Source organism: Cervus canadensis, chromosome 11, assembly GCF_019320065.1.
Source record: "Cervus canadensis isolate Bull #8, Minnesota chromosome 11, ASM1932006v1, whole genome shotgun sequence".
NCBI classification, from domain to species: domain Eukaryota; kingdom Metazoa; phylum Chordata; class Mammalia; order Artiodactyla; family Cervidae; genus Cervus; species Cervus canadensis.
The window spans coordinates 73,202,032-73,228,828 of record NC_057396.1 but is presented as its reverse complement, the minus strand read 5'-3'; the positions used below and the strand labels follow the sequence as shown (position 1 = coordinate 73,228,828).

At 37.4% G+C, this 26,797-nt stretch overlaps 4 protein-coding genes and 1 pseudogene across 4 annotated transcripts in view; 4 read left to right on the top strand and 1 right to left on the bottom strand.

Annotated features, from left to right (window-relative positions):
• The window catches only part of LOC122450537 (olfactory receptor 1038-like), a 26,836-nt gene extending 169 nt beyond the window's left edge, over nt 1-26,667 (bottom strand). The window contains exon 1 of the mRNA XM_043482909.1: nt 25,856-26,667. Coding sequence (XP_043338844.1) covers nt 25,856-26,667 — 812 coding nt within the window. The remainder of the gene's footprint in view (nt 1-25,855) is intronic.
• Nucleotides 1-26,797, top strand: part of LOC122450481 (fatty acid desaturase 2-like protein FADS2B) — a 914,319-nt gene that overhangs the window by 610,257 nt on the left and 277,265 nt on the right. The gene's annotated exons all lie outside the window — the stretch shown is intronic.
• On the top strand, nt 2,236-3,174 carry LOC122450517 (olfactory receptor 5M8-like). Its single transcript, XM_043482893.1, has one exon. The coding sequence runs from the start codon at nt 2,236-2,238 to the stop codon at nt 3,172-3,174; it is 939 nt and encodes a 312-aa protein (XP_043338828.1).
• On the top strand, nt 14,400-15,328 carry LOC122450542 (olfactory receptor 5M3-like). The gene is given in 2 exon segments (XM_043482912.1): nt 14,400-15,105; nt 15,108-15,328. Coding segments are annotated over 2 exon segments (927 nt in total).
• LOC122450578 lies at nt 20,019-20,940 on the top strand (annotated as a pseudogene).

Below are 26,797 nucleotides of genomic sequence, written 5' to 3'. Positions count from 1 at the left end.
TTACCAGTCATTTCTATGGCACGTACATTATTTCCTTCTGTGCTAAACCTGAGAACTATAATATTGGATGTTTTTCTGATGGACAGAATAGTAATGGTTGGTTTGAGAGTTAAATGAGGTATTATTTAGATCAGAACTTGGCCTATAAGATACCTTGATCTCAGTGCTTTATAAATATTCATTTGTTTAATCCTCAACCCCACCCTACAGCATCCAGTTCCTCATTAGATATGGATTTAAAACATGGGCTCCTATGATTAAATGGAAGTAGATCCAAATATACTTTGATTTTGAGAAATAGAATACCACGTGCCCTATCAGCAAACCAAGGATGTCACTGTCACTGGTGGTTTGCAGTCCTACAAGGGTGAGACCGTGAGCCCTGAGGGAAGTCAGGGAGGAAAGAAAGACTATCTGACATCTAGCAGCCGTCAGAGGGCTTGCCGGGATAGATCAAACTGGAAAGAATCTGCCTGAAATGTGGGAGACCTGGGTTTGATCCCTGGGAAGGGAAGATCCCTGGAGAAGGGCATGGAAACCCCCTCCAGTATTCTTGCCTGGAGAATTCCTTGGACAGAGGAGCCTGGCGGGCTACAGTCCATGGGGTCGCAAAGAGCTGGACGTGACCGAGTGACTGACACTATAACGCTAGCAGCCGTCAGACTGCCGCCGCCACAGATGGTGATCCCTGAGGACACTCAGGGTTTGAAAACGCAGGATACTGGCCCCAAATAGCTGGGAAGGATGTCAAAGGAATGGTTTCAGTGAGCCCGGATTCTTGCACATCCCCATACGAGGAAAAGTGATAAATTCTGAAACTTTTCTTAACTGTAAGCTCTTATTCCTACTACCTGCCCTTCATTGCAAAACATTCTATCAACACTAGATCACACACTATCCTCCTCTGAGCAATTTTCTCAGGGTAACTTGGGAGGCTGTCTCCTGGGTTTGGAATCCTAAATATTTCTGCCCAATAAAACATAAATCTCAACTTTTAGGTTGTGCATATATAGATTCAAAGATTCGCTTTCTGTATCGTGTTCTTAGTGAATATAGATGAACTCTACATAGAAAAGCAAACACTCATCTTTTAGCCGTTATTATTAATATGCGCTTTTGTTATTTTATTTCTTGCAACAACGGAAGTCACCTGTAGGTATCTTAAGCACAAGCAAACTGTTCTGGAAAGGCACGTCGTATTCCAAGTCAATGTGCTGCCACAATACCAGGCTTAGAGAGCAACCCAGGCAGTCTGGAGGCTAGGCAGCTCAGACTTCATAGAGTCAGTCTTCTTTTGCTGAATCAATCTGATCATTAATGTTCACTGCAGTCAATGAAATGCAAAAACATTTTGTGCGCCTTGCGCCACTAATTTACTCAGTAAGATATATAGGAGCAAGCATCTGATTTCAGCCTATTCCTCTATGAATCAGGACTCTTGGCCCTCAGATGTCACAGTGCAGAAGTGAGAGACCAGGAGGACGGGATTTCCGTCACTGCCGACTCCATGCAGTGGGAAATTCTCTGCAAAAGAATCCTAGCAGGGATCTACTGGTAGGAGAATCTAAAAGCTGGCCAACAGCCAAAATGCAATTATGGGTATATTTTTGAAAAAGTGAGGACTAAAGTTCCAGTTCCTCACCTAGAAGGTCCCTATGCTATTGAGTCTGAAAAGGTTGGAAAGCATCAAACTTGTTCAATTTAATTATTTTGGATTCTCCAGTAAGGAACTGGTTAGGTAAACTTATCTAAAATGTATAAGGTCATTTGGGAAAATATTTCCTTTGATACCCCATCTTTTGTTTTTCCTTTTAAACTCTCATATCTTTATATAATTGGAGATAAGAATGAGTAAACCTGAGGGTGATATCTGGGATCAAGTATGCACATGAAGTATGTTTTGCAAATAAAAGGCCAGGTCCAAGAAAGACAAGGAGAAATTGGAGAAAGAAAACAGTGAATAAATCCTAATTAGATAGGAAATGAAAAATAAGGAAATAAAAAGTAGAGGGCTATGTCAAAAAAGAAAGAGCTGCCTTGAATACCACTAGATTCCAGTCCCAGGCTGAGATTATGTTTACTTAGAATGAACACCAGTTGAAACAGAGTGAAAAAAAAATTACTAAGAAGGAAAAGAAATTAATAAGAAAGTCATGAGTGACATAGTAATGTTTATTTTTCATTTTCCTGTTATCCAATATAAATACACAGATCTCTCATCTCATGGAGCAAATTATGAGAAGAAACATCACTTCAGTGACTGAGTTCATTCTCCTTGGACTGACCAATTGCCTGGAATTGCAGATTCTCTTCTTTGTGCTGTTTTTGGCCATTTACATAGCCACGGTGGCAGGGAATTTGGGCATGATTGTCCTCATCCAGATTAATGCCCGGCTCCACACCCCCATGTACTTTTTCCTGAGCCATTTATCCTTTGTAGATCTGTGCTTCTCGTCCAATGTGACCCCCAACATGCTAGCAATTTTCTTATCAGAGAAGAAAACCATTACTTATTCTGCTTGTCTGGTGCAGTGTTATTTGTTTATTGCCTTGGTCCATGTGGAGATCTATATCCTGGCTGTCATGGCCTTTGATCGGTACATGGCCATCTGCAATCCCCTGCTTTATAGCAGCAGAATGTCCAAGAGTGTGTGCGCATCCCTCATCACGGTACCTTATGCATATGGAGCGCTCACTGGGCTGATGGAGACCATGTGGACCTACAACCTAGCCTTCTGTGGCCCTAATGAAATTAATCACTTCTACTGTGCTGACCCACCGCTGATTAAGCTGGCTTGTTCTGATACCTACAACAAAGAACTGTCCATGTTTGTTGTGGCTGGATGTAACCTTTCCTTTTCTCTTCTCATCATGCTGATTTCTTACCTTTATATTTTTCCTGCTCTCCTGAGGATTCGTTCCACAGAAGGCAGGCGCAAAGCTTTCTCTACCTGTGGCTCCCATCTGACAGCTGTCACCATCTTCTACACAGCTCTTTTCTTCATGTATCTTAGACCCCCTTCAGAGGAGTCTGTGCAGCAGGGGAGAATGGTGGCTGTGTGCTACACCACAGTGATCCCCATGTTGAACCCCGTGATCCACAGTCTGAGGAACAAGGATGTGAAAGAGGCTTTGATGAAAGAACTGTTCAGCAGGAAACTGCTTTCTAAGTAAACAGAGTGCTAATTTTATTATTTTTATTTTCTATATCCAATGACTTTTCTTAGTCCAGTAATAATTTGTCCAAATGTATATCTTTTTCTTGGGGGACATTTCCACCGAGAAAGTTGGACTAAAAAGAAATCTGAGAACCCAAGTCATTGGACAGGGATTTTGAATCCTTCAACAAAGCTTTGCTTACCCCGATCCAAATGTAAAGACCTTTTTGTGGTTAGTTGCTAAGTTGTGTCTGGCTCTGCAACCCCAAAGACAGCAACCTGCCAGGCTCCTCTGCCCATTGAATTTTCCAGGCAAGGATACTGGAGTGGGTTGCCATTTCTTTCTGCCAAAGACCTGTATAGAGAAGGATAAATATCAGTGGAAAATCCAGTTTACTCCTTGGAGAATAAAACCATTAACACTTCCTTTTTTGGAAGAAATGAGTCACATAGCTTTAGACTGTCTCTTATTGGGGAAAAATTGCTTTATTTTTTTTTCTTCCACTTTTATTGAGATATAATTGACATACAGAACTGTATAAGTTTAAGGTGAACAGCATAATTTGATTTACATATTTCATGAAATTATCACAATAAGTTTAGTGAAAATCCATCATCTCATACAGATGGATTAAACAGAAGATGTAAACATATTTAAAAAGAAAAAATTAAATAGAAAAAAAATTGTTTTCTTGTGATGAGAACTCTTAGGATTTACTCTTAATAACTTTGACATATAACATACAGCAATGTTGATTATATTTATCATGTTGTACATTGCACCCTTAGCAATTGTTAATATTTATGTTATAACTGAAAGTCTGTTCCTTTTGACTACCTTCATCCAACTTCCCCTCTCTCCACCTCTCACCTCTGGCAACCATAAGTCTGATCTCTTTCTATTAATTGGTTTTATTTAACCTTAAAATTCACCTTACCTATTTTGAAAAATAAATCAGTACTAAACTTCCAGTCACCTCTCTTGACTCATGAAAATTTACACAAAGTATGTTTTAAAATTTTTTATTTCTTTACATCAATTGTCTGTAGATGACAAGATGCTTCTCAGAACACTATAGTTGAATGTATATTTAGAAAACCCCAATGTTCATCACAGCACTGTTTATAATAGCCAGGACATGGAAGCAACCTAGATGCCCATCAGCAGATGAATGGATAAGGAATTTATGGTACATATACACAATGGAATATTACTCAGCCATTAAAAAGAGTTCATTTGAATCAGTTCTAATGAGATGGATGAAACTGGAGCCCATTGTACAGAATGAAGTAAGCCAGAAAGATAAAGACCAATACAGTATACTAACGCATATATATGGAATTTAGAAAGATGGTAATGATAACCCTATATGCAAAACAGAAAAAGAGACACAGATGTACAGAACAGACTTTTGGACTCTGTGGGAGAAGGCGAGGGTGGAATGTTCTGAGAGAATAGCACTGAAACAAGTATACTATCAAGGGTGAAACAGACCACCAGCCCAGGTTGGATGCATGAGACAAGTGCTCGGGGCTGGTGCACTGGGAAGACCCAGAGGGATGGGATGGGGAGGGAGGCGGGAGGGGGGATCGGGATGGGGAACACATGTAAATCCATGGCTGATTCATGTCAATGTATGGCAAAAACCACCACAATATTGAAAAATTGCTTTAAAATGTAATTAGTGCATTGTAAAAAACTTATTTCAACTCAGCTTTATTAAGTATGCCTTCCTTAGCACTGAAAGCCAGCACTTGAACCATCAAAGAGGGGAAAATTTCCCCCCATTTCCCTTGATTTTTTCTTTTTTTCTGGTCACATAAGTAAACTGACACAAGACAGAGGGAAAAAATTAATTCATACGCACTGAGGTCTCAAAGAAATGAGACGCCCAAAGTAACCAAAGCAAACTGTTTCTATATCAGTTTTAGACAGAGACCTAATTATTTGTGTAAATTTAACAAAACAAAGGGACTTTTGCTCAGGGTAATGAACTAATCAAAAATAATAGTTTTTAAATGCAGCTTTCTTACTCTTGAATTCTCTACCCCTGTTGATAAGGACACTTTCTCTCCTCATGGTGTAAGGAGGATATTTTCACATGGGATATTTCTTTCCTATTTTTTAGGAGAAAAGGAGGTTCAGACTTTTTTTTAACATATATTTTTTCATTACCTATTTTGCCAGTAACCTTGATTCAAAATAATCAATATATCCTGTGATATATCTTGGGATGAACTTCCCTAAGCCCATAAGTCTCATCCCTTTTTACTTTCCTGTCAACTTTGTTCTTTTGTCGATTTGCAGGTCTAAGTTTACAATGGTTTCATGAGCTGTCAAATTACAAGCCAAAAAGTGAATTTAAAGGGATCCTAGTTTAGAAGAAGCTTCATGGGACTGAAACAAACAAACACAAATGCAGGACAGAACGATCAACTATCAATCAGTTCAGTTCAGTCGCTCAGTCGTGTCCAACTCTTTGCAACCCCATGAATCGCAGCACGCCAGGCCTCCCTGTCCATCACCAACTCCCGGAATTTATTCAAACTCATGTCCACTGAGTCGGTGATGCCATCCAGCCATCTCATCCTCTGTCGCCCCCTTCTCCTCCTGCCCCCAATCCCTCCCAGCATCAGGGTCTTTTCCAGTGAGTCAACTCTTCGCATCAGGTGGCCAAAGTATTGGAGTTTCAGCTTCAGCATCAGTCCTTCAATGAACACCCAGGACTGACCTCATTTAGGATGGACGGGTTGGATCTCCTTGCAGTCCAAGGGACTCTCAGGAATCTTCTCCAACACCACAGTTCAAAAGCATCAATTTTTCAGAGCTCAGCTTTCTTCACAGTCCAACTCTCACATCCATACATGACCAGTGGAAAAACCATAGCCTTGACTAGATGGATGTTTGTTGGCAAAGTAATGTCTTTGCTTTTTAATATGCTATCTAGGTTGGTCATAACTTTCCTTCCAAGGAGTAAGTGTCTTTTAATTTCATGGCTGCAGTTACCATCTGCAGTGATTTTGGAACCAAAAAAAAAAAAAATAAAGTCTGACACTGCGTCCACTGTTCCCCCATCTATTTCTCATGAAGTCAACTATCAAACTTAAAAGACCTTCCACAGATAAAGTCCTTGTTCATGCAAATTTGCAAGAAAATACAGGTGAATACTCTCAACATCACATATTAGAGTTACATGATGCAAATTATAAAAAAAAATAAAAAATAAAAAAACAACAGTTAAAAGAAATAAAGGTTAGTATTGAAACTACAGGCCTATAAAGATTAAAAGGAATGACTAGAACTTGCAAAGAAACTATCTAGAAGAGTACAAGGAAAATAAGCTTCTGAGAATGAGAACTAACTTGTGACTAAACATGCATAAAATCAGGCTATATAGGGCAAAAGTATATAATTTGTGGGTTCAAAAGATAGAATTGACTTATTGCTAAACAAATTATAAAGAGGGAGGAAGAAATGATAGCTAAAAGGATTTTTAATCAGCAATTTTAAGGCGAAAAAAAAACACATTGGGTAACTTCAAGGTTAATTAAGTTTAGTGCAGTTGTTAAAATACCAATGTTATTAGTAAAACACCAAAAATAGAGTCTATTTTGCAAGTAATTAGAAGATTAATAAATAAAAAATATATAGTGTTAACTATTTACCAAATAATAATCAACAGGTATTTTACATTTTTTCCAGATATTTATAGATAAGCTGTCAATAGTCATTGGAACAGCTGAGACAGGTGATGTTATTGTTTCAGTTTTTTACTTTGGAAAACCTGAAACAGTGCCATGAAGTGACTTGCCTGATTACAAAGGGAGTGAGTGGTAGAACTGGGAAACGTGTTACTTGACTCTAATTCATTACAGTGCATTAGACTATTCCTCAGTTAATCCACAACTGCATGAAAAAATGAATGACAGGTTATGAACAGGTAGGTTCTGAACAAAAATTTTCAAAGAATGAAGTAACATGTCACATGTGTTCAACTTCAGGAGTGATTAGGGAAATGCAAATTATTAAGTTAGTTGTATCTATACATATAACCCAGCATAGAAAAAATTGTAATAACACACCTTATAAGATTAAATACTGGTGAAACTATGAAACAACAGAAGTCACAAGGGCTTGCCTTTAGCCTCATGAAATGGATCTGTGCTCCTCTAGTAAATCTAGGAGAACCACCTTGCCTTCTATCATGTGAGGACACTGCAAAAAGACTGCCACCTATGATCCAGGAAGCAGGCTCTCATCAGAACCCAACTTGAACTTAGACATCCTGCTTCCAGTCAATGAGGAATAAATTTCATTTGTTTACAAGACACTTTTTTATGGTATTTTTTTTTATTAAACCATCCAAACAAACTAAAGCAATCACCTGCATAATGTCCAGATATCAACATAGTGTTCCACAAAATATTTTGCATAGAAGCCAATGTATTCTTTGATTCCAGTTATGTGAAATTCAGAAACAGACACATTAGTTATAGCATTAAAAGTGAGAATATAGTTAACTTGAAGGATAGTGAGTGCAAAAAGAGGTGAGGAGCATGTCTCATGTAGGGTTAATCTCTTTGATTCAGATGTTTGATCTTACAGGTATATTTATTTTGTAAAAAATCCACTAACCTGTCCAGCTTTGTTTTGTGTACATTTTCTATGTGTGTATTAAACTTTGTTATAAAAGTTACTTAAAAACTATTAAAAATAAAGCTAGTATCCTAAGAAGGAAAGCTTCATCCCATTATCAAAACATTCTGTCTGTCTATAGAACACAGGGTATATTAATTTGCTGGTGCTGCCATTAACAAAGCATGACAGACTAGATGCTGAGACAAGAGAGATTGATTTCCTTCCAGTTTGGAGGCTGAAAATTCAAGGTCAAAGTGTCAGCAAGGATAGTTATTTCTGAAGCTTCTGTCTGGCTTGTAGATGGCTGTCATTCCCCTGGCTCAGTATTCAGTTTTTCCTCTGAGCATTTCCATGACCTGATCTCCTGTCATCTTGAGTTGGGACCCACTCATATGAACTCATGACACTTTAATTTCCTCTTTGAAGACTCTATCTCCAAATTCACTCCTATGCTGAGGTACTGGGGATCAAGACTTCAATATATGGGTTTTAAAGAGACATGATACATCCCATAACACAAAGTGAGGTGGCTATAAACTGTGACACAAAGCCATGTGAATGGTGTGGAGGAAATTCAGCTAATATATAGAAAACAGAAGGTATGACAATCCATGGATAGACATTAATGTCATGGTGTGGACTTCCCAATGACTGAAGAAAAATATTGAGACTGACCATAAGGAAGAGAAACACTAGACAGTGGCGTGAGACCTTTTGATGGTATTTCAAGGGGCTCTGAGGAGCTCCAGTCCTATATGCCTCAGCACAGAACAAATTCAATTAGAAGCAAAATGATAGATAAGGTGTGATTTATTAGAATAAGACATGTGAGAATTAAAAACAGGCACATGATATGGCTCTGTGTCCTGAGAACTTAGTAGGTTGCAGTTTTATAATGCAAAGAAAAGTGGGGATGGGGAAAAGGCCACTTTCTTACTCATTGGTAAGTAGATATTATCTTTCCAACTTCAGTTCCTCTTCCAATTTGGGCAGGGATATTTTCTTGTCCCTACTTGGTCAAGCTGGAACAGTTATGGCACTAAGGAAAATGTATGTTAAGTCTCAGTACAATGAGGGTACATTTCACTTTGAAATGCAACTTTTCCATGAATTGTTATTTTTCAGTGTGTGTGCAGAGCATGTCCTAGGTGTCATTAACTTACTGAGCTCCCTGGGTAGGATGTGGTTTCATGCCATCATTGTTTGATTATTTGGGGGCATATCTCATGATTATGCTGAACAACTTGTTGCTAAGCAAGTCTGCTTGGTTTTATGGTTAAGAAAACCTGTTTTCAAGTTTAATTAGGTCCCATTTATTTATATTTGCTTTTATTTCCAATATTCTGGGAGGTGGGTCATAGAAGATCCTGCTGTGATTTATGTCAGAGAATGTTTTGCCTATGTTTTCCTCTAGGAGTTTTATAATTTCTGGTCTTACATTTAGATCTTTAATCCATTTTGAGTTTATTTTTGTGTATGGTGTTAGAAAGTGTTCTAGTTTCATTCTTTTACAATTGGTTGACCAGTTTTCCCAGCACCACTTGTTAAAGAGATAATATTTTCTCCATTATATATTCTTGCCTCCTTTGTCAAAGATAAGGTGTCCATGGGTGCATGGATTTATCTCTGGGCTTTCTATTTTGTTCCATTGATCTATATGTCTGTCTTTGTGCCAGTACCAACTGTCTTGATGACTGTAGCTTTGTAGTATAGCCTGAAGTCAGGCAGGTTGATTCTTCCAGTTCCATTCTTCTTTATCAAGATTTCTTTGGCTATCAGAATGGGAGAAAATAATAGCAAATGAAGCAACTGACTAAGAATTAATCTCAAAAATATAGAAGCAGCTCCTGCAACTCAATTCCAGAAAAATAAATGACCCAATCAAAAAAATGGGTCAAATGTGTGTTTGCACATGTATGTGCATGTGTATGTTTCAGAGTATTCAACTTGATCAATACTTTCTAGGAATATTGTTTTGGAATTTACCTCAAGGTAAAACTAGTTTTCACATAAAATAATCAACATTAATAACATATAATATTGTATGCTATTTTTCTCCTATTTATGTGTGTAACTCTAAACTGCCTAACTTACCAACAACAGAACTAATTTTTCTATTTAGCTGTATTCTTGCCCTAGATTATAAAACTTAATCAATTTGAAAGCCAGACAATTTCAGAGGTTATTATGCAGCCAGTGCAATTTTAATTACTATGAAAAACTATTTAATCATTCACACAAAAGTTATTACATTACACACATATTTAAAATATTTATAATTAATTTATATAGTTTGCAATTTAGTTTTTGCATGCAGTCTGAAGCGATACCAGCACTAATTCTCATAAGACATTCCATTAGTAAATTAATAATCTCTCTATCCTTAATCATATTAAAATGCCAATAATAATATACATAAACTTGTTTATAATTATTTTGGCCTACTTCTCAGCATTTTAACCTGCATTTGAATTAATTAATTCACTTATTTGTCCAACGAATATTAGCTGAGTGCCTGTTATGTTTGAGGCTCTGTTTTAGTTATTTGTTATCAATGAACAAAACAGCAAAAGAAATCCTTGATCTCATGGGACTTATATTCCAGTTGTGTGAAACAAGCATAAACCATCAGGAAAATATGTAAATAAATTGTAGAGTATATTAGTGATGTTATGGAAAAATCTGGATAAAAATCATCTTGTAAGATAAAGGAGCAAAGGGGTACCTCTGGCTCAGATATGAGAATGAAGGTTGATTTCATTGAGAAGACGATAATTGAGCAAAAATCTCATGAAACTGGTTTAGAGATGAGCCATGGAGGTGCTTACAGAGCAGTGTTTTAGACAGATGGAGTAACTAAGGAAAAGGCAGATGCAAGCATTCAAGGAAAGTTTTAAGAACAAATGGAAGCCAGTGTGGCTGCAGCCTAGGGCAGTGAGAAAATAAATGGAATATGAGATCATGGGCAGATAAGGGACTAGAGGCCAAGATCCTGTGAGCCACTGGAAGACTTTTACCCTGAGAAAAAGAGAAGCTCTGAAAAGTTTCCAAGTTAAGAAACAATTTGTAATGACTTGCTTTTAAAGACCCACTTTGGTTTTCAGTTTAGAATGGAGTGCAATTCAGAGTCTGTGATTTAGGCGAGAGAGATGGTTGCTAGAATATAGGAGTAAAGGTCGTGAAAGGCCCGCAGATTCTGGAAATACTTTTCCTGGCTTGATATGCAAAGCAAAATATGTTATTAGATCCCAGAATACTTTCAAAATAACTTGAATTTTGAGGAAAAATAAATTTTGCAAATCTATTACAAAACAAAAACCCAGCGATCAACTTTTCCTCTAGAGATATACTTTCCCCAGGGTTATTTCTAGAAGAAGATTCTTAACTGATTTTTTTTTTAAATAAGGCATTCATTTAAGGGAAACTTCTCTTGTGGATTCCCAGTGTCTTTTCTGCCTGGTATCATCTCATCTCTTACACAACATTCACTTTCCCGTTCTGCATCCTTCCTGGGAATACTTTGCTCTATTTAGAGGTTGGTATACAAACACATCTATCTGGAGCTGGTGGATGAAGCCTTCATCATATATTTCATTTTATTGTATTCTTCATTAATTAACATCAATTATTCCATTTATATTATCCATGTATGGAGGTGTATATTTGTCAGAGAGAGACAGAAATTTTTATACTGAGATTTGAATATTTGATTATTAAAAGCTATTAATAAAGCTACAGTTTCCACAAGTGCATTCAGTAATAATTGCACCTTCTTATTTATTATTGGAGGAGGAAATGGCAACTTACTCCAGTATTCTTGCCTGAAGAATCCCATGGATAGAAGAATCTGGTGGGCTGCCGTCCATGGGTTGCAAGAGAGTCGAATATGTCTTTTCATACTCTCAAACAATGAAGCTAATACTGTTAATACTTGTCACATAATATTAAGACAGAGAGAAATGAAAAACCAAACAAACTAAGAAGAAAGCCTGCCTAAGTTCATAAATAAGTCGTGGAGCCAGAATTCAAACACTTTACAATAGAAACAGAATTCTCTAACTGGAATACTTACTGTTTCCTCTTTTCTGGCCCTGGTGGGGGGGGGAGGAATAATCTACAATTACTGGTAACTTGATTTGAAAGACAGAGTGATACAATATGGGGAGCTTATGTGTATATTTTTGTCTGAAGAAGATGGTGAATAAAACTGTCTGTCTCCAAATCCTTCTCTTTTTTCCAGTCTCCATAATTCCTAACATCAGACCTGACTATTCCATTTGCCCTGTGAGTTCATCAGAGCTCTCAATTACCTGTTAAACCACCACACAGGTTTTCATGTATTTTGCCTTTGTGAAGTACTAACAACACTGGTCTTTTATACCATCCCTCTGGATCGTCCTTGGTACAGTTAGATGCAGTGAGATCTGACTTTCCAGATAAAAATTCCTCTTCTGCTAATATTTTAGAAATAAGTAGACACTACTGGCACATTCTGTTGACTCAATATCAATATGTTCTATTGACATATTTGTAATCTGTTTCCATGTTCAGAATCTCTCCTTCATCTTTATATTGTCTCTATCATTTATGATGATGTCTAAAACATATCTTTCATCAATTTCCCAATCTTTAAAAATCCACCCCCCCTTTTTTTTTTTTGTTTAGGACGTTCATCTTTTTCAAAAGCTAGCATACTATTTTTAAAACTTTTTTTAAGTTGCATTGTTTGGGTGGTTTACAAGTAGTTCTGTGTTCCATTTTTCTTGTTCTGGTTCCCTTGGATTGAGCAGGTTCACAAACAGCTCAAAATGATACTGTGGCACATTTAGGAGAAATACGGCTCTCCTTTGTATCTCAGAAAGATCCCTTCTAGAACACCACCTTCCACAACATCCCCCCAGGATCCCCAAATCTGCAGAAGCTTAAGTCTCTTGTATACAATGGTGTAATGATTGCATAAAATCTATGCACATCCTTTCATACACTTAAAGTCATCTCTATCGCTCTCTCTTTTCTCTTATTTAAAGCTAAGTAAATGCTAGCTAGACTAAGTGTAGTAGAATTCTTTCCCAAACAGTTTTGCATAGCTTATGAGGTAAGTTGCATAATTGTAAGAATTTGGATAAGACACAAAGATTTCTTATTATTTGATGAATAAACATTTGTGGATTTTCTTCCATAATTCTTATTATCAGAATGCAAGGCACTAGTATTTTCTCAGGAAAATATTTTGTGAAGTACTGTAGTGGACAGGTTCATATGATACAATCTCTATTTGAAAATAAATTTGTAACTATCCAAGAAGCTTCCCTAGACTCCACTGGATCTCCAAAGAAGAGTCAGTCATTCCCTGCTTTCTCCTCCGAGTATAAAACCGTAGGAATACATCATGATTTTATAAGGTTTAATTACATTACTGCTACTCTCACTAGTGACACTGATCTCCTGGTCTTATCTTTGAATCTGCAGAACATAAGAGTGGAGGGTATCTAGAAGATTATAATTACATGCTAGGTTTGTCAGAGTCTTTATCCAGGGAATACACACAATATATGAAAGTGTGTAAGTGATTTAACCCTTTATTTCAAAGATTACTGTGAACAGTTTGTCCCTCTTTAAATGAGGTCAAGTATGAGGTTAGATTAAAAATAAATTTTATCTGATATTCAGGGCTGACAATTTATTGGATTAAATGGTTTTGCCCTAATAATAATGGAAGTGAAAGTGAAGCTTCTCAGTCGTGTCTGACTCTTTGTGACCCCATGGACTATAGCCAGGCTCCTTCATCCATGGAATTTTCCAGGCAAGAGTACTAGAGTAGGTTTCCATTTCCTTCTCCAGGGGTTCTTCCTGACCCAGGGATTGAACCCACGTCTCCCGCATTGCAGGCAGACACTTTACCGTCTGAACCACCAGGGAAGCCCGTAATCCTAGAGAACATGCTTATATTAAAAAGGAGGAAAAGTATTATTTTTGAGTTACATTAAAAAGAGAAATCTAACCCTCTATAAATATCTTAAAATGAATATTTACCAAAATGCCAGTTGGAAGCAAGGGATATTTAAGAAATAGTCTTGGGCTTCCCTGGTGGCTAAGTGGTAAAGAATCCACCTGCTGATGCAGGAGACTCCAGTTCAGCCCTGGGTTGTGAAGATCCCCTTGAGGAGGAAATGGCAAGCTACTCCAGTATTTTTGGTTGGAAAATCCCATGGATAGAAGAGTCTGGAGGGCTATAGTCCCTGGAGTCATAGAGTCAGACACAACTGAATACACACATACACACACACACACATTTGGACAATTATAATTTTTAGGAATAGCATGTTTCAATCACATTTTGTACAACTCTTATGTAAGTGGGTTAGTATATTATATTTATCAATGTAAATATAAATACCTTCAGGGAGCTTATTAAACAGCAGATACTCAGAAACAAATTGCTGAAAAAGAGTGTCAAAATGAAGTCATAGATATTTAGTTAAAAAAAATAAAAGGGAGCATGAATAAAATATACATTGATAATGATCAACATTTGATTTTAAATTTATTTCCTCTTAGTTATCAGAGAAGTTTCTATCGAATATTAACTTAGAGCAGAGAAAATGCTCAACTTCACGGATGTGACAGAGTTTATTCTTTTGGGACTAACCAGTCGTCGGGAATGGCAAGTTCTCTTCTTTGTCATTTTCCTGCTGGTCTACGTGGTCACCGTGGTGGGTAATATCGGCATGATCCTGTTAATTAAGGTCAGTCCACAACTCAGCAGCCCCATGTACTTTTTTCTGAGTCATTTGTCATTTGTTGATGTGTGGTTTTCCTCCAATGTCACTCCTAAAATGCTGGAAAACCTGTTATCCAAGACAAAAATGATTTCTTACCCTGGCTGTTTGGTACAGTGTTTCTTCTTCATTGCTCTTGTCCATGTAGAGATATTTATTCTTGTTGCGATGGCCTTTGACAGATGCATGGCCACTGGAAGCCCTTTGCTCTATGGCAGCAAAATGTCAAGGATTGTCTGCATCTGACTGATTTCTTTCCCTTACGTGTATGGTTTTCTGATTAGTCTGGCAGCAACATTATGGACCTATGGTTTGTACTTCTGTGGGAAGATTGAGATCAACCACTTCTACTGTGCAGACTCACCTCTCATCAAAATGGCCTGTGCTGGAAACTTTGTAAAAGAATATACAACGATCATACTCGCCGGCATTAATTTCACATATTCCCTGACTATAGCTATCGCATCCTATCTCTTCATCCTCATTGCCATTCTCCAGATGAACTCGGCGGAAGGGAGGCGCAAGGCCTTTCCACCTGTGGGTCCCATCTGACCGTCGTCATATTCTATGGAACCCTCATTTTCATGTATCTCAGACGTCCCACAGAGGAGTCTGTGGAGCAGGGGAAGGTGGTGGCCGTGTTTTACACCACGGTGATCCCCATGTTGAACCCCATGATCTACAGTCTGAGGAACAAGGATGTGAAAGAGGCCTTGAACAAAGTGATCAGCAAAACATTTTTAATAAAGTAAAGTTGTGTTACTTTTGTTCTCTGCATTTCATCCATATTTGTTTGTCAAAAGATTATTTCTTAGTATAGTACAAAGCTTTAGAGAATTCACAAAAAGTAAGAACTTTACCCTTTATGAAAAGAAAGAAAAAATTAAAATTCAGAGGGAAAAAGTGAATTTTCTCTCTTATTGATACAAGTAGTCAAGCTTAGCTAAAATTAATAGAGATTAATTTCTACATTAATTATCTACATTAATAGAGAAGATTATTTCAGCCCAAGTTCACAGGTATGTGTGTTGACATTGTTTATATCCTTTGTTAGAATAAAAAGATTTTGTTTTTCTTATTGAAAAATGTAGTGATGAATTTAGGAAATACTTATCTATTTATTTATCTAGATTATAATCTGAGGTAGAAGAAATAACAACATATTTCATTCAGTTCTCTAATGTAAGGTCATAATGATGGTGGTCTTGCTAATGGTTTTTATTTTCCTGAGGGGAAAGGAGAAGCACATGTGCGCTCATTTCCGCTCACTCGCACGTGCATCATGGGCAACATTTCAAAGCTCTTTGCACAGAAACAAACTGGGAATTTTGTTCAAATTATAATAACATCACTGGGTAGTTGAGAAACTTAAGCCTGATATTTAACGTCTTTTTCAATGTGAAAGGTGGATCTGTTCGGAGGCCTTTGTTTTGAAAATAAAAAGACTATGATATGTAATTATTGTCCAGGACTTTTGTATTTAAGAGACACAACAGCATAAGTGCCTCTCTTCTACTGATTCTAATAGCTGCTATGTTTCAACTCCAAGGTCAACAGGATCTAGACTGTGCACATGTCATGTACCCCCGCCAAAGTTCCGTCATTCTAACTGAGAAATAGATAGAATTAGTGAATGTGTCATTTTGCAAGTACAAAGCTTCAGATTTCTCCTCACAAATTAAATTAATATTCATGTAGATTATTGTGCACATTTTTGACCTAAGTATGATATTAAATATTAATTTCTTTTTACTTGAAAGAGGGAATATTTGGGTGGTCTATTTTTTGTTAGCAATAACACATCCTGACTTAATAGTGTAAACATAGTTTGGCTTCTCTCTTCTGGCTCATTTCATCTAATACAATGATGAGGCAACAGGTTTATAACTTGGACATCTGTAATGTTTCTATGTCTTCTGATATAAGCAAACAAATAAACAAACAAATAATCTGATATCTTGACACAGAAACATATAGCCACTGAAATGTCACTCACACATTTAAATCATGCATTTAAATCATCACAAAATTCATAATTTATCTACAGAGATGTAGATATAAAATGAGAATGATGTATAGAGAACAAATAATTCTCTTTGTCCAGTATTATTTTTTATTATTTTTATTGTTGAATGTGCTGGATCTTCATTGCTGTGAGGCTTTGCTCTAGCTGTGGACAGTGGAGGGAATTTCTATTTGTGAAGGCTGACCTCTAGTTGCGGTTCATGGGCTTTTCATTGTGGTGGCTTCTCTTGTAGGCCAGCACAGATTCTAGGGTGTGTGGACTTCAGTGGTTTCTGCACATGGGCTCACGAGTTGTGGCCCCCAGGCTCTAGAGCACGGGCTCAATAGTTGTAGCATTTGGGCTTAACTGCTCCGTGGCTGTTGGGATGCCATAAAAGCTTTAAAATTACATTTAAAAATTGATTAGTAATCAGCAACTAATTTGGAACACCAAGAGTTTTCCAATAAATGGTGAAATGGTCTTAGAGACAAAAGAAATTATTTTTAGCTCACCCAAATAGAAATATTAAGTAAGAGCTTAAATTCTTTAGGGAGGTTAAGTTTTGCATTACAGACACAATGATATTATTATAATTTAATCAAAATCCCCAATTTGTTTACATGCAAATAGCTTTGAAATGTTGCCCATGATGTATGTGTGAATGAATGGAAATGAGTTTACATGTGCTTCTGCTTTCCCCCGAGGAAAAGAAAAACTCACGTTGGACAAAGAGGACTTCCCTGCTGGCTCATTGTAAAGAATGCCAGTGCAGGAAACATGGGTTGATCCCTGATTCAGGAAGATCCCAGCAGCCACGGAGTAGTTAAGCCCAAATGCTACGGGATCAACCCATGTTTGTGCATCTTTACTGGGAATACTTCATTCTGAGGCTGGTATACAAATCCATCTATCTGGAAATGGAAGATAGAGGTTGCATCTTAGATTTTATTTTCTTTTATTCTTTATTAATTAATATTAGCTCCATATATGTTACCCATGTATAGGTATGTATGAGCAGGAGTAACAGAGAGAGAGATAGAGAAAGAGAATGAGATTTTCTTTAGAGATTTGATTATTGCAAACTATTAATGGAAGCAAAACTTTTCAGGAAAGTATTTAATAATAATTGTGCTTAGTATATTTGTTATGTAATAATGTGTAATATCTATTTTCATACAAATATATCATGAATTTAATACTATAACTATTGCAATATCATATTAAGATAAATAAATGAAAAGCAAAAGAAAATAATAATAAAATTTGTCCAAGTTCACAAAATAAGTCATGAAGCCAGAATTCAATAAAGTCTGACAATAAAACCAGAATTCTATAACTGCAATACTTAGGCTTTTCTCTTTTCTGATCTTGAGGGAAAAAGAATGTAGCTATTGGTAACTGAATTTAAAATGCATAGGGATACAATATGGGAAGTGTGTGTATATATTTTGGCCTGGAAATGGTGAGGAAAGTCCTACAAGTGCTTCTAATATCCCCAAACCGTTCAATTTTTTGAGACATCATACCCTGTATGACCGGAAATGACCACTTCACCTCTCCTGTAAGTTCGTAATTGCTATCTATTTCCTGGCTAAGCACCACTCAGGTTTTCATATATTTAGCTTTTGCAAATACTTACCTGCCTCCTGACAAACCTGTATGCAGGACAAGAAGCAACATTTAGAAATGGACATGGAACAATGGACTTGTTCAAAATTGGGAAAGGAGTAGGTCAAGGCTGTATATTGTCACTCTCCTTATTAAACTTATATGCAGAGTACATCATGAGAAATGCCAAGCTGGATGAATCACAAGCTGGGATCAAGGTTGCAAGGAGAAATATGAACAACCTCAGATATGCAGAAGAAGCTATTATGATGGCAGAAGGTGAAGAGGAAGTAAAGAGCTTTTTAATGAGGGTGAAAGAGGAGAGTGAAAAAGCTGGCTTAAAATTCAACATTCAAAATACATCCAGGCCCATCACTTCATGGCAAGTAGATAGGGAAAAAGTGGAAGAAGTGACAGATTTAATTTTCTTAGGCTCCAAAATCACTGTGGATGGTGACTGCAGCCACACAATTAAAAGATGCATGCTCCAAAAAAAAAAAAAAGACGCACGCTCCTTGGAAGAAAATCTCTGACAAACATAACAGCATATTGAAAAGCAGAGACATCACTTGGTCAGAAAAGGTCCGTATAGTCAAAGCTATATTTTTTCCAGTAGTCATGTATGGATGTGACAGTCGGACCATGAAGAAGGTTGAGGGTCGAAGAATTGATGCTTTTGAACTGTGGTGCTGGAGAAGGCTCTTGAGAGTCCCTCAGACTGCAAGGAGATCCAACCAGTCCATCCTAAAGGAAATCAGTCCTGAATATTCATTGGAAGGACTGATGCTGAAGCTGAAACTGCAATACTTTGGCCACCTGATACAAAGAGCTAACTCATTGGAAAAGACTCTGATGCTGGGAAATATTGACAGCAGGAGGAGAAGGGGAAGACAGAGGATGAGATGGTTGGATGGCATCACCGACTCGGTGGACATGAGTTTGGGTGAACTCCAGGAGTTGGTGATGGACAGGGAGGCCTGGCGTGCTGCGGTTCATGGGGTCACAAAGAATCAGACATGACTGAGCGACTGAACTGAACTGACTGAAAAGGAGTGAATGAAAAATATACAAACGAGACAATTTAGGGAATGGAGTGAGACAAAAACAGAGCATGCTGATAAACACAGAAATAAGAAGAGGCAGGATGTACACAGAATGGACAAAGATCTCTTTGAGGATGTGACTTTTCAGTTATGGGCAAGTAGCCAGCTATGTAAAATATTGAGGAAAAAGAGAATGAAAATACAAAAACTTAAAAGAGGAACTATTTTAAAAAGTGTATAAACTCTCTCCAACTAATAGCAACTCACAATTTGGAAGTTGATTAATCACTGTGAACTATTTTCCTACCCCTGAAATTATTCATATGGGAATTCAATACACCATAGAGAAAATAATTTGGGCACATAACATAGGCACTGATATTTCAGTTCTGGTCTGGGTTCACCTGTACCCTATATTTTCATGATCGTAGATCATCATTCTCTGATGACTCTCAGTCTAGCGTTACTTTTATTAGAACTCTGTGAGGTTAACATCACTGTAATAGTTTAGCAAAAATAATTGTCTAATACTAGTAGTATATGAATGTAATTTTCTGTTTTAGAGTTAAGAAACTAATAAATATTGCAATAATTACCTATAAGGCCTGTTAAGGAAATAAATGTGATTATATAGTCTTACGTTAGACTTTATGCAAAGTCTACATTGATTTTTATATTATTTGAACTAGAATACTGATAAACAGGACTCAAAATTTTCAAGAATAAAGTAAATTCATTCATTTCTTTTAATTTTCCATAGGCAATGCAGACTGGGTCTAAGTGAAGGCAATGCCAAATTTCACAGATGTGACAGAACTTATTCTTCTGGGGCTGGCCCGTCATCAGGAGCTTCATTTCTCTTTTTTGTGGTGTCTCTAGTAGTTTACATGATCACTCTGATAGGGAACATTGCTATGATTATTTTGATCAGCATCAGCCCCCGGCTTCAGAGCCCCATGTACTTTTTCCTGAGTCATTTGTCTTTTGTGGATGTGTGGTTCTCTTTCAGTGTCACTCCAAGGATGCTGGAAAACGTACTATCAGAGACAAAAACCACTTCCTACGTGGGGTGTCTGGTTCAGTGTTACTTCTTCAGAGCCCTTGTCCACGTGGGAGTATATATCTTGGCTGTGATGGCCTTTGATCGCTACATGGCCATCTGCATCCCTCTGCTTTGCGGCAGCAAAACGTCCAGGACCGTCTGTGCTGGTCTCATCTCTGTGCCCTGCATCTATGGATTCTGTTAGCCTGATCTGCACTCTGTGGACGTATGGCCTGTACTTCTGTGGAAACATGAAATCAACCACTTCTGTTGTGCTGACCCTTCTCTTATCCTGAGGAGGGGTCCACATTAAAGAATACATCAATTTGTTATTGCTGGGATTGATTTCACATATTCCATCTCTGTGGTTCTCATTTCCTATACCCTCATCGTAGCGGCCGTGCTGCGCATGCGCTCTGCCGATGGCAGGAGGAAGGCTTTCTCCACGTGTGGGTCCCACCTGACAGATGTTACCAGGATTTACGGACTCTCATCTTCATCCGTCTCAGGAGGCCCGCTGAAGAGTCTGTGGAGCAGGGGCAGATGGTGGCTGTGTTTTACACCACAGTGATTCCCATGCTGAATCCCATGATCTACAGTTTGAGGAACAAAGATGTGAAAGAGGCGGTCGACAAAGCAATCGTCAAGGCAAACTCGAGGCAATGAACCCGCAGTACATAATTCAGTGTATGCCACTTCCTGTTATAAATGTCCAGGCATATAAATTCCCTGTTTAAAATAGACTGTGTACAGGCAACACTTAAATATGCTAAGAGGTCCAGTCTAACACAGCGATGGTTTACCCCATGAATGGACTCTCAGGACTAAGCCTCCTTTATCTACATGTGCAAACATACTAACACTGACCTATTACTGTTAGTCACAGTGAATGTAAATTTGTGCTAAGTGTAGTTAGCAGATAACTGATAAATACATTTGGATAAGCACATGTTAATTTGGAGGTATCTTTGTAAGAGCTGAATATGATTTCTTAAGATATTTTCTATATATAATTGCCTTTCACTTGTTTTATAAGTAATATATAATTTCATGAGAAAAAAATAAGACTTCATCACTTTTCTATGAATATAAAAGTTGATGGATCCTCATTTACCAAAAAAAGCTTTCAATAACATTCATACATGCATGGACTTTTGAAAACAAAAATGTATTCAGAAACTTCAACTAGTGTCGTGAATCAATCAGAAGGTTAATTCTCAGTATGTATTGCTCTATAATTAACACTATTTGTGTTTCAAACAATCTGTTGACTCACCGTAGTTCTACTCTTTGGTTTGGATTTTGGCTAGTTATTTTTCTCTTTATTAATTTAAATAGGTGAAATATTTATGACTAAAGCCTATCCTGTCCTTCTCATAGTTTAAAAAGATGAAGCAATATGGATTTTTGTCATTTAAAATCTGACCTTTGATCAGAAGAATGTCCTGTTAAACCTTTGATTGCTATGATAAAGCTATTGTTTGATTCCAAATTCTTGTCACTAACATTACACTCTTAATTCTGTGTTTAGCTGCTTAAGTCAAGCTTTTAATAACTACAGTGGGTCAACCAGATAAGAATCTCTGTAAAACCGAATGCCATTGCACTAGACATGTGTTAAAATATGATCAGCACAGCTCAAACTGGTATCCATTGGGTTCTGATTACAAGTTTACAATTCAATTTATGTTGATTGGTGTCCACTTAATCTACCTTCATTCTTATTATAAGTAGAATACATTTTTTGTCCTTGTTGACTCTTGCTAATAATACCAGCATAAAAGCAAATCAGAAACAGAAGTAATTTCTCATGAATGAGTTTATTCTTGTTTAAGGGCTAATCCAATTAAAAGGGGTGCACAATTGAACATGTGTAGAAAGACTCTGAGAAGTAGCATTTACTTGTGGTAATATCACTGGAAAGATGGATTCATTTTAGCACAGAAAGTATTGTTACTCAGGCTAATTTACTAATTGCCCACAAGCCACATTCCCTCAGATTGGTTCTGAGAAAAGGCAAATGGTGGGAGGAGAGTTCTTTTTCATAACTTTAGGTTCTGAGCAGGAAGAAAGAGTACTGTTTGATTAGTATTGGAAACTACATTAACAAAGTTTTTTTGTTTGTTTGTTTGTTTTTTATGTTTGCAAATCACCCAAGTTTGCTTCTAATAAGTTGGTGTCAAGTATGAAATGATAGGCTGCTCAAGGAACAATCGTATTGACAGAGATCATTATAACTTGACCCTTTAAGATCACATTTTCTGTGATCCTTATGGCAGACATATTCCTCAGTGTCCACGACTTTATATTTTATTTTATAAGTAAAACATTTGCCATCCAGCTGTTAACCACCGTTCCCTTTGTCCCTTGTCAGTGAGATACATAATGTTGTCCAGTCTTGGCAACAAGCCATCCGTAGAAAGTGATGCCTAAAACCTAAAGCCATCAGTAGAAAGTGATGCCTAAAACCTAAAAGCCATTAGATACGGACTTTTTTCTCTTCCTTCCCACTTGAAAATGTTGCCACTGAAATGATCACTTTTTTAGACAAAGATGGAAACCACCTATTGAGGGTCTAATTGCCTTTCCCAAACCCCTTAACTCATACTGCTGCCTGAGAAAGGAATAAATTATTAAGTCACTGCATCTTGGGAGTTCACTTAGCTATAGTGCTATATTTGTTCTTATAATACGTTCCATAAACACATCCTTGGCACTTCACCTCTGCATCTTACTACTCACTAGGATGACTTTTACCTGAGAATGATCAAGTCTCTTCAGAAACTATTCTGGTATTGAGAGAAGGGCATCTTGTCTTCTGTCTTAACCAGAAGGAGAAAAACTCAAACTTCTGATCTATCTCAGATATTAGGTTATATATCCCTTTGTCCTAACTACTTGATGAATCCTTGGGCTTGTTACGACCTTTAAGACTCCAGTTTTCACATTAACTGGTTTTGGATCCTTTTTGACCCATCATCTAGGCCATTTAACTAGCCATTTTAGGTAGTTACAGGTCTCTTTCTTAAGGTTAGGAAACCTCAGCTATTTTTTTTTTCCTGCACTGTACTTACAGGTATAGATAAGATGTGTTTTCAACAGACATTTGAGCCAGCACATCTTTAACTGTTCTTACTTATTAGTGGGGCTTCCCCAATGGCTCATCAGCAAAGAATCATTGGCAATGCAAGAGTCATGGTTTCAATCCCTAGGGGAACATCCCCTGGAGAAGGAAATGGCAACCCACTCCAGTATTCTTGCCTGGAAAATCCCATGGACAGAGGTGCCTGGTGGGTTACAGTCCATAGGGTCACACAAAGTCGAACACACTTACATGCACTTATTATGAGCGAAATTGTTCCCCCAAAAGATGTGTTAAGTTCCTAACCTGAAGAATCTCAGAATTTAGTTATAGGGTCATTGAGTTATAGGGTCGTTGAAGATGCAATTGTTAATATGAAGTCATACTGAAGTAAGGTGGACCGTTAATCCAGTGTGGGTGACGTCCTTACAAGAATGAAGAAATGTGGACACAGATGTAGAGGAAGAAGACCGTGTGAAGACAGCAGAGACTGGAGTGATGTTTACAAGCCAAGGAATGCCTGGGAACACCAGCGACTGGGACAAACAAGGACGGAACCTCCCCTAGAGCTTCACAGAGAGCATGGCTCCGCCAGTACCCTGACTTAGACTTGTAGGCTCCAGAAATGCGAGAATATAATGTTTGTCGTTCTAAGTCAACGAGTGTGTGGTATTTGTTAACGCAGACTGATGAAACTAATATGTCTCTTCACTGTATTGTCTCAGTGTTAGAACTTTGGTTTTACTTTAATCTTTTTTAGCCTCCCAGGCTATCATCCTTTCTGCTCTGGAAGCTCTGCAAATGTATCTGAACTGTCTTTGGTAAACATGTGGTTTTGCAGCAACCTCCCCTGAATCCAGTGTGCTACCCAAAAGGGGCACCAGATTCCTTTTGAAAGATTCACTAACCTTTAAACCCTTCTCACACTGCCAATCTCAGGTTCAGCCCTTACTGCAGTTTGCTACATAAACTCACTGCTGTGCTTTTAACTATTTAAATTATACCTTGGGAATTATTTAAAAAGTTAGCGGTGACAAAGATGTTCTCTTTTCTTGAGTTTTATCTTTGGCAATTGACAGTCATGATTTCCAAGATTGATTTTTCTGCAACTGTGCTCCCTGACTCCAAAAGAAGTTGAATTAAGAACTTGAAAATCAGGATTGTAACTCATTGCTTCTCTTCAGAATTTGTACAATGTATAGCCACTTAGAATACCTTGTTGCTGCTTTAGTAATGGCATATATTAAAAGCATATATTAAAATAGAGGCATATTTAAAATAAAGTTTAATATAAATAATTTAACATAGCAATTTTGATGTCTTCACATAAATCTGAAATCTAATTTAACAATGAAATGTGTACTAAGATAACTTGGATAAAATAAGCTAAAATGTTTCTGAATAACTTATACAATAATTTTTTTTTTTTTTGCCAGTATTTTCCAAAATAGCAGACTGTTCAGCATATTCAGGAGTGTTTTTGATTTTGCCCTACAGGAATAGCTCACAATATCATCCACATGGTAGACACCAAACATTTGAATCTGAATTAAAATATATATATATATATATATATATACACATTCCAGTTGATGGTTTAAGTGGGTCTTAGATTGCATCACTTTTCAACCATCCCAACATAAAACTATATTCCTGACATCTGACAGCAACCACATTTATAACTTGGTTTTAAACTACTGCTTCCTGTCCCCTCAACCCTTGGTAATTTCTTCAAATCCCTAAAATATGAAAGGATCTTAAGCTTTGCTGAGGGAATATAGGGTTACATCTTCATTTTTGTTTTGATACAGAAAAAGAGAGTATGATTTTCCAGAAGCTGACCCTGATTCCCAGATCTGCATGGCTAAAAATGATATCTTTTTGAACAACATGAGAACCATGGAATTACAGAGAGTGACCAACAGTGAATCTAGTGGGAGTCAGAAGCAGAGAGGAATGATTTTTAGCAGACAGGATACAGTTGAGGAATAGCTACTGCAAGGAATGATGTGGGGATGGACAAGAAATTTACTTTACCACCTCCCTTTTTCTGTCTCCACAATGTATAAAATAGAAACATTTTTGAAAGCAGTGGCTAAATCTTATCAGTTAAATAGAAACTCTCCAGGTCAAAACTGTCAAGTGGCACATATGCAAATAGTAGCAATTTGTTAAAAATGTGCATTATAATCTTTTAAAACTTTCATCTTACTTATAAATTATGTGAAAAATAGAACACATGTGCAAAGTCATTTTGCTCATATAAAAATGGTAAAAATAAAATTAACTTATCAAAGATAATAAAAACAACATATCTACATGTGGCATAGTTCCAAGACAGTCAGTGTTGCAAGTTACATTCTAATGTTTATTAGAGACAGGAAATAACATTTTTCAAAGGCTTTCCTCAAGGCATTTTTTACCTCTTGGTTCCTCAGGCTGTAGATCATGGGATTCAACATAGGAATGACTATTGTGTAGAAGACAGAGGCCATTTTGTCTGTGTCAAGGGAATGGTTGGATTTGGGCTGCAGATACATGAAGATCAGAGTCCCATAAAATATAGTGACAGTAGTCAGATGAGAACCACATGTTGAGAATGCTTTGCGCCTCCCTTCTGCAGATTGGATTCTCAGGATGGCAGCCACAATGTATAGGTAAGAAATAAGGACCGTGGTCAAAGAGCTGATCATGTTGAACCCAGCAAAGATAAAAATCAAGATCTCTTTGAGGCTGGTGTCTGAGCAGGCAAGGGCCATCAAAGGGACATCATCACAATAGAAGTGATTAATAACATTGGGGCCGCAGTAGATCAATCGAAAAGTAACAACTGTGTGGAGAAAAGCAACAGAAAAGCTGTATAAGTAAGGGCCTGCTACCAGTTGCACGCACACCTTTTGGGACATGATCACCATGTAGAGAAGAGGATTGCAGATGGCCACATAGCGGTCATAAGCCATTACTGCAAGAAGGAACATCTCCAAAATCAAGAAGTTCAAGAAAAACCCCAGCTGTGCCGCACATGCATAGAAGGATATGGACCTGTGCTTGGTCAGGAGGGTCTCCAGGAACTTTGGGGCTATTGATGAGGAGTAACAAAAGTCTACAAAGGCCAGATTACTGAGAAAAAAGTACATGGGTGTGTGAAGGTGAGGATCCAACCGGATTAAGGAAATCATGCCAATGTTTCCCACCAGAGTTAGAGCATATACCACTAAAATGAGAAGAAAGAGAAGGATCTCAGTCTCTCTCTGGACTGAAAAACCCAAAAGAATGAATTCCATCACCCTGGTAATATTCTCTTCAATCATTTGTTCTAGTCTCTGAACTGCTGAAAAGAGACAAGTTAAAGACAGATAAGTTATCAGGAGTAAGAAATTGTCATCAGATCCCAAAACATGCGTGTTTTAACTTGAAGTAGAATAGCAGAACAAATAAATA